The sequence below is a fragment of the Nanorana parkeri genome, unplaced genomic scaffold (genome assembly GCF_000935625.1).
Source record: "Nanorana parkeri isolate BGI_ZX_2015 unplaced genomic scaffold, ASM93562v1 scaffold275, whole genome shotgun sequence".
NCBI classification, from domain to species: Eukaryota; Metazoa; Chordata; class Amphibia; order Anura; family Dicroglossidae; genus Nanorana; species Nanorana parkeri.
Window position 1 is genome coordinate 647,634 of NW_017306543.1, and position 8,656 is coordinate 656,289.

The 8,656-nt window shown below is 40.4% G+C and overlaps 1 protein-coding gene across 2 annotated transcripts in view; it reads left to right on the forward strand.

Moving 5' to 3' along the window:
* The window catches only part of GNL2 (G protein nucleolar 2), a 51,562-nt gene that overhangs the window by 34,540 nt on the left and 8,366 nt on the right, over positions 1–8,656 (forward strand). The window contains exons 8-12 of one of the 2 annotated variants that reach the window (XM_018557242.1): positions 2,009–2,122; positions 5,253–5,381; positions 6,086–6,190; positions 7,067–7,225; positions 7,811–7,943. In XM_018557242.1, coding sequence (XP_018412744.1) covers positions 2,009–2,122; positions 5,253–5,381; positions 6,086–6,190; positions 7,067–7,225; positions 7,811–7,943 — 640 coding nt within the window. The remainder of the gene's footprint in view (positions 1–2,008; positions 2,123–5,252; positions 5,382–6,085; positions 6,191–7,066; positions 7,226–7,810; positions 7,944–8,656) is intronic. The other variant, XM_018557241.1, reaches the window with a different exon arrangement.

Here is an 8,656-nt window from a genome sequence, read left to right on the forward strand (position 1 = left end):
AAAAAAAAAAAAAAAAAAAAAAAAAGCTTTTAAAGCAAACCTCTCACTTCCTAACAAACTTGCCTGCACATGCTTTATGTTAAAATGGAAGCACCTTCTCTCCCACCCGCATCCTTCAGTGATACGGTATATATGGGCAAACATTTTTAGAGACCGGACCATCCCACCTATATGATCCTAGTGGACATCCCTATTCTAAAGGTATTAGTGTTATACTCCTCCCTCCCTTTTTTGCAACTATAACAGCCTCCACACTTTTGGGAGGGCATGACGTTGAAGTGTTTGGGGACTCTGTATACAAATAAATGGGAGCGGTGAAAAAGAGCTTGAAAACACAGGCAGACATTTTTACATGAGATGGAGAGGAAAGCTAGCAAAAAGTACGTTTGTGTGTTCAGACACAGCAGCTGCATATGCCTACTTCATATACAATGTGTACATTGCCGGCATATGTTTGTTAAAAATACCTCTGCAAAGGTGGAAATGGGCTTTCAAGTTACACTAAACTCTGAGTTAAATGTTAAAAATGCATTCAAGTGCCTTAACTATTAAAGGAGAACTATGGGGTCAGTGTTCTCAGGGTAACGGGAGGACACAAACTAGCGTCCTCCCGTTACCCTAAGCTCAGTATGCCGCGAGCTACAGCTCGCGGTATACTGAGACGCCGCAGCCGGAGCGGAGCCTTTTTATGTACTGTTACATTAGCCATGGGATGAAATGGTGCAATGTAATGTTTAAAGTTATGGAATATTCTCGGAGATACTAAATGACAATTAAAAAAAACTATCTTATTTGTGTATCACTCAAGCTGTAGAGCCTCAAATCTTCTCTGAATTGGTGCTGACACTGTGCTTCCTTCTGGAGGGTGGCTACTTTTGTTCCCCATGGTCCCTGTGTGTGTTGTAAAGTAGCCACCGCTCCAAGCACACTCCTGTGATGGACTACAATCTTACATTTTGTTTACCAATTTGTATTGAGATTGTAGTCTATCACAGGAGCGAGCTTGGAGCGGTGGCTACATTGAAACACACTTGGGGACCATGGGGAACAAAAGTAGTTACCCTCCAGAAGGAAGGACAGTGTCATCATGAACTCAGAGATGATTTGAGGATCTACAGCCGAGTGATACACAAATAAGATACATTTTTGTTAATAGTTAAGGTACTTGAATGTATTTTTAAGATTTAATCTCCTAAATTTAGTGTCACTTCAACCGTATAGTGTATATTACCACGCTTTCTTACCCGTGGTGTATTTTTTTTTATTGTGAAGAGGGTGAATTGTTCTGCCAAAGCTCCAAACTTGCACCAGAAAGTTGATACTTGCATAGTAAAAGCCCTAAGTTCTGGGGCTCCTAAGGAGTACAGGATCACAAAGGTATGTGCAGGTGTTTCTCTGTGCTTCTAAAGGATTGTCATTTTTGCTAAGGAAGTGACTGTAGTGACTTGATGTAAGAGATGTAAAAACAAATTTCTGTCTTCTATACAATTTTTATAAATGTTATTAGTAATAAGACTAACTCAGAAAGGCTGTCAATGTCTTTCTGTCTTGTATTAGTGTAAATTAATTGGAATGTTTTAAGAGCACAGCAGGGCTTTGACATTTAGCAGAGTTTTGCTGCGGGTAGTTCTCTTGTTTTGCATGAACATGGGTTTTACAATCCCCAGGTTAAAGCATTTATTGAAGAGCCACATTTTATAGATACTTTTAATTTGCCTTTAGATCCCACTTCAAAAATAATTGGAAATCTTAATTCATCTTGCAAGAAAATATTTAATGGTTTCAAGGCCAAATCTGCTTTCTTTAGAAGTAGAGATGCAGTCTATTTGTATTTTCAATTAAAGTGGGAGGCTTAATTCTGCTTCAAATACTAGTTTTTTTAATGGTACTTTTCAAAGCGGTCTGGGACATCTGCATTAATATATAATGCGGTCTGAAGGTAGAATCTTAGAGGTGCTGAAATAGACCGTGAAATAGAAACATATGATGAAAATCTGTTCTCTTTCAGAAACGCTGGGTTGCCTGTTTATCTGAAGAGTATCCAACGTTGGCTTTTCACTCCAGCCTTACCAATTCATTTGGTAAAGGGGCTTTCATCCAGCTTCTCAGACAGTTTGGAAAGGTAATGCAAGGCTGAGTATAAAATATAAAATATTGCATATAAATATTTTAGTTTATTTTCTACAGTTGTAACACTGCATTTCTTTTACATATTCTTAACTGCTCTGTTAAATGACAAGGATGTTTACATAGCTCAAGGTCAAAGTTAAACGCGCAACTTGGACCACATTCACACTGAGCTACATCAGAAAAAGCTGATTTGAGCTGAGCGACTTTGAGAGACATTGAGCTACAGTGTATTGTCGCACTATGTAGCGCTTCTTTTGGCATGGACTTCGTAGCTGCTACATTGGGCTTTCTCCAATCAAAAGCAGTCTTGATGTGACATAATTCCTCTTCCTGTTTCCTGCTTATATTTCTGTGCAAAAGTGACACTTCTGTAGCGCGACAATGTTGCGCAAATTCGTGCGACATTGAGCTACACCATTGAAGTCCATTGGCCCAAATCGCATGAAAATGCCGAAAAATAGGTCATGTTCAAGCGACAAGCTTGAGCTACAAGCGACAAGCTTGAGCTACAAGCTACAGACGACATTGAGCTGTGAGATGTGAGCAGCTCCATTGAAATGCATTGGATAAGTTCCATGGAGCTGCTGATTGAGTGGAAAAGCGCTACAAAACGCTCAGTGTGAATGGGGGTCTAAGACCCCGTTCACACTGAGCCATTTGTAGCGCGATTTCCGCTCAAAAATCACTCAATGTTCACATCTCACAGCTCAATGTCGCCTGTAGCTTGTAGCTCAAGTTTGTTGCTCCAACTATTTTTCCAGTTGATTTTGTGCGATTTGGCCCCAATAGGCTTTGATAGACTGCCAAAAGAAGCGCTACGTAGTGCAACAAAATGTGCACTGTAGCTCAATGTTGCTCAGCTCAAATAAGTGCTGAAAAAGCTTGTAACTCAGGGTTAATGTGGTCTAAATCAGTCGGAGGAGTGACTCACTCCATCCTCATCCCTCAGTGCCGGTGTTCTATCGAAAGCTCTGACTTGTCAAGCTCTCCGACTGGGCACGTCACACCCAGTGACTGCCAGGAGGAGATGTAGAGCAAATGGAGCTAGTGCGCATGGGCAGAAAATCCTTGTCAAACTGTCTAACTGTTGCCACTGCGCCTGCGCAGCTAGTGGCTCATCGGATTCTATAACCTAGGTCAAACTTTTATATTTGTCCTAGGTTATAGAAGCTGACAGCCGCGCTGCCACAGTGGGAACTGTGGTTGTAGAAAGAATCGTGTGGCCGCGCTGTAAGACCCCGTTCACATATAGCGACATACCTTTTGCAGCGGATCCGCACGGCCGGGATAGCGCGACTTTCGGGGCGACGTTCCAGCGACGGTAGCGCGACCTTCCCCGTCGGGCTCCATAGAAAAAAAGCAAAATCCGCCGAAAAAAGGGTCCGGTAGAAGCGACTTGCGACCGCGACGCGGAGTTAAGACAGCTCCATTGAATAACATTGGCCGGCGACTTCTCGCGATATCGCGGCGGAAATCGCGCGACAATTCGCTATATGTGAACAGGGCCTAACATAATATAACCTTTGACTAGGTTAGAATCCGATGAGGCAATAGCCACGGCTCATCAGCTTCTATAACCTAGGACAAATATAACTGAGTAGGTTATAGAAGTGGATAGCCGTGCAGGCGCTGTGGCAATAGTTAGACAGCTCGAAAAGGATTTTCAGGGCATGCATGCTAGCACCATCTGCTGTAGATCTCCTGGCAGTCACCGGATGTGTCGTCGCCAGTTGGAGAGGTCGACAAGTTGGACACCGGCTCTGTTGTGATGAAGTAATATAAACTTTCTGTAAAAAAACCTTTGCGGTCTTGGAAAACCCATGAAGCTTCCATATTGGTGACATGGGTACACCCTTTGTAATTCACACAGCATACCCCTTTTTTTCTCTTTTTTTTTTTTTTTTTTTTTTAAGATGTTTATTTGGTGAAGGCCTTTGTGCAGTTTGGCAGTGAAAGTAGAGGGACAAACTGAGGAACAAACTGCACTTGATATACAAGGCTTCTAAGTCTTTAACCATTTGTTAGTACAAATCTAGTTTAGAACTGATAATGAAACCTGCCAGCACAGTACAGGCAGTGTAAACATAACTTCCCTCCAGCCCCCTCCTTAACTTTACATAAGGAGAACCAAGGTAGGATTTTTAAGCAAGTAAAAAACACTTAAAAAATATTCAAAACTTGCTTTTTAAATTTTTGTTTTATATATGATGTGAATGGGAACATGTAACAAATATAAAATAGGTGTTATCCCAATTTGGCTGCAAAAGGAAAAAAAATATAAAACTTAAATGGTCAATGAAAATGCAATGTCTTTGGCTTTAATTTATAGCGTTAATCCTTTTTTCTAAAGTGTTCTGAATGAGAGATAAACAGGGCTGCATGTAAGCTGCTCCAGCTCTTGCACTATTGGCTGCCCTCTGTGTGACTCTTTTGTAGCCTATGATATCTTTTTGCCATCTCTCCCTTGGTTTTTTTTTCTTCTCTCTCTCTCTCTCTGGTAATTGTTGCAGTTTCTCACTCATCGCCAAGGCTAACTGAATGTCAGTCCAGTGATTGCTATGTAAAATTAGCATTTGACATGAAACACGCAGTACTTTTAATGACGCTAACCTTCAGTTGTATCGTGTGCTTTTTTTTTTTTATAATTCCCCTTTAAAAAGCAGAGGAGTGTTTAATAATTATTACATGGCATAGGTATTGGATAACTGTTGTACGACATTTTGGCAATTTCAAACAGGGCTTAATTGTTGTAATGCTTACTAGAAAACAGATGATCTTCAAAGGAACAGGCACTTACAGTGATTATCTGGTGAGTCAGCTGTAGAATCTTCTGGCACCCCAAGCTCATTTTTATAAAGCCCCAGCCCTTCTATGTGCCAAAAATGCAAATGGTGCTTTTCATAGCTAATCTTTTTGGCAGTTCAAACCATCCATTATATTTTCAGTCAAAAATTGTGATGTCACCTTTTTAAGTCTACAGAACTTGGGCAAGTTATGTAATGAAATGTGTTTTTAGAATAAGAGCCCAGCACCACCACCAATTTCAGACTTGTTAGTTCAATGTAGTTTGGCCTTTAAGGTTGTCCAGATTTTCATTTTGTCTTGTCCTGTCCTTGTCACAGCTGCATACGGACAAAAAGCAGATCAGTGTGGGATTTATTGGTTATCCAAATGTGGGTAAAAGTTCTGTGATCAACACTTTACGGTCAAAGAAGGTCTGCAACGTGGCTCCAATAGCTGGTGAAACGAAAGTAAGTACTAACTTCAATACAAGTTTTCGTTCTTGCATACTGTAGGAGCTGTGATGGTGCTGGAACGTTCAAAGATGCCCTGTTAATTTTGTATTAATTTAAAAGAACTATGGGGTAAGTGTTTTCCCCCATAGTTCTCTTAAGGGTCACGGGAGGATATACTAGCCTCCTCCCATGACCCAAAGCTCCGTATATAGCGAGCTACAGCTCACGGTATACCGAGAGTGCCACAGCCAGGATGGATCCTGACAATGCTGTCGAGATCCACCCAGTTGCATGAATGACAGCTGGCTCTGCCTATCCAGAGGCAGAGCCAGCTGTGCCCGCCCCCTCCCCGTCCGTTCAATGAGGGATTTGGTCCCATGCGGTCCCATAAAGTCCTGTGAGTAGTTTTCATGGGCCCAAGTTCTTTGAATGCTCTAGCAGCCTAGTGAACTATGTTCAGGAAGACAAGTCATCTACATGAAGAGTGAGCATAAAAGTGATGTTATTCATGGGCATCTGTTTATGGATATTTAGGGTTTCTGTTTGATATGCTACAACAATGTTTTGTTAGTTTAGGGCTGATTAATCTTTTGTTATATGGTCCGTTTTAAAGCTGTTGAACTGAATTTCATTTATACACCATTATTAAAAATTTAGATATGGGGCATTTGCATGCCATGTATGAGCTGCATTTGACTTGATCCTTTTTTCTTTTGTAGGTTTGGCAGTATATCACGCTTATGCGTCGGATATTTCTTATTGATTGCCCTGGTGTAGTTTATCCATCTGGAGACTCGGAAACAGACATAGTGTTGAAAGGAGTGGTGAGTATACCAAGCATCATAATCTGAATGCTGATAATAGGTTGTGGAGTCGCGATGTTGCTCTTACCTTTTCTGTAGTAGTAAGTATGCATGAAAAAAGGATGTTATTGTGATAAGGAGATGATATACAGGGTAGCGCAACCCAATTCCAGTTTGGAGACTTGCTATCCAACGATGTAGTGCCACTCCACTTCCAGTTGAAGCCACTTTCTGTAGGCCCAGGGCCTCAAGGTTTTGTACCTAAACCCCGGATTGCAGAGGGAAACATGACGTCAGTGTGGTTCCACTCTCTGAAGCATAAAAGGCTAAGTTCACATTTCTGACCATGTTTCATGTTAAACCTATATTTAGGGCTCCTCAGACAGCCGCATCATCCATCCACAAGATGGAGGAACTACGAGCCCTGTCTGCCGTGGCGGCAGAGGGGCTTATAGTTATAAAAGGAATACAAGTGCGGTTATTACCTTTCCCTACCGTTCATGTTACTTCATATCCATACCTGTCTGCATGGAGCCAGAGCATTGCACCTGCGATCTCCTGATTGCAATGCTTTACTGGTTTTTATGCAAAAAAAAAAAAGTTAATGCACGTTTTTTTTCTTTTATGAAGAAATGTGTCTTATTTTATTTTTTTCAAAAAAGTGAATTTTCTCATTAGGAAATTCCCCACTGCCGAGGGAAGACGACAACCTCACCAGAACCACAATTGCTTGAAGTATTAGGAGTTGTGTGTGCGTTTTGTTTTATGCATTGTGCAGTTTTTGTGGTTGATTGACTTGCAGCTGATAGACATGTATTGGTTCAGAATTCTGATTCCAGATGTCTAGGGAAATGTTTTAAAAGTGTTTTTTTTGTTTTTGTTTTTTCTTCCTGCTAGGTACAAGTGGAAAAGATTAAATGCCCAGAAGACCACATTGCTGCTGTTCTTGAGAGAGCCAAACCAGAGTACCTAAGCAAGGCCTACAAGATAGAGTCATGGGAAAATGCTGAGGATTTCCTTGAAAAGCTAGCTTTTAAAACCGGGAAATTGTTAAAGGTTAGCACGATTCCTTTCCATTAACCAGATAAAAAAATAATCATGGAATATAAGTTGCTGGACATTACCACCCTATGGTAACGCAGGAAAATCATTGTAGGTATGTCTGTGAAGGTTCTCATTCAGCTGTATTTTTCTTGAAGACGTTTCACAGTGAGGCGTCCAATAAAAATACAGCAAGTCCAGTTGCCTTGTTCTTTTTTTACAAATTGTAGGTATGTCCAAAGTCTTTGTAAGCCCATTTATATAAATTGAATGGCTTCTTATCTGGATATCTTATGGAGATATATAGGGTGTTTCATTATTGAAGAGCATACCTCAAATACTTGGCATCCCTAGTATACATATAGATACTCCCTGCCACCCACAATGCGTTGATTGGTGGCGATCATGGGGCCCTAGGTAGGGGATGGGGGATTATGCCTATCCCAATGTTGAGAAAGGTAAAACTTGCATATGAATCTGGGGGACTCCAGGAGCTGATCCTGTTGGTAGGATGTGCTGCAGAAGCAAGAACAGGTAACTTATGATGTCCTCTTTTGAATAACTTATACACATAGGCTATTTTCTGATTTTATCTTTCAGGGTGGAGAACCAGACCGACAAACTGTATCAAAGATGGTTCTTAATGACTGGCAGAGGGGAAGAATACCATTTTTTGTGAAACCACCAAATGCTGAACCACCACCCGGGGTAATTTCTTTGATAGATGTTTCATGTTATCTTTTTAGTGGAGGAGACTTTCTAAAAAAAAAAAAAGATTGTTAACCCGAAATAAGTAATAATTGTCAATCTGTGTGAATTTTTTTTTTAACCACTTGCTGCCCAGAGCAATTTCTCACATTTGCACACGCATGATAAAATCAGAATTTTTGCCTAGAAAACCGCTTCAAACCATTATATATTTTCTGAAAGCAGAGGCCCAGTAGAATAAAAAGATGCTAGTTGCAATTTTTTATGTCACATGGTATTTGCGCAAAGGTTTATCAAACAAGTATTTTTAGGATAAAATACACTAAAATGAAATTTAGTGCACATAAGCCGCATATATTGCCCACTTTTTTTGGTAAAATATGAAACATGGGGTCACACCGGGTAAATGGATACCAAACACGTCAAGCCATAAAATTATGTGTGTCTGTGAAGCCGCAATAAACTACTACAATTACCAAAATTTCCCATAGGCGATGCTTTAAACGCTTTTACGGCATATCAGTTTAGCGGTAACAGTGATTGATGGGCCTAGAATTATTGCTCTCCGACGCTTGCGACTATATATAACGTGTGGCACAATTTTTTTGTTTTTGCACATGGGCGTATCCAATGCGTGTTTGCGTTGTATGTGGGGGCGGTGGACTTTAAAAAACATTTTCTTTTGCAATTTTTTTTTAATTTTCTTTTGTTACTTTTTTTTTTTTTTTTTTTTTTTAC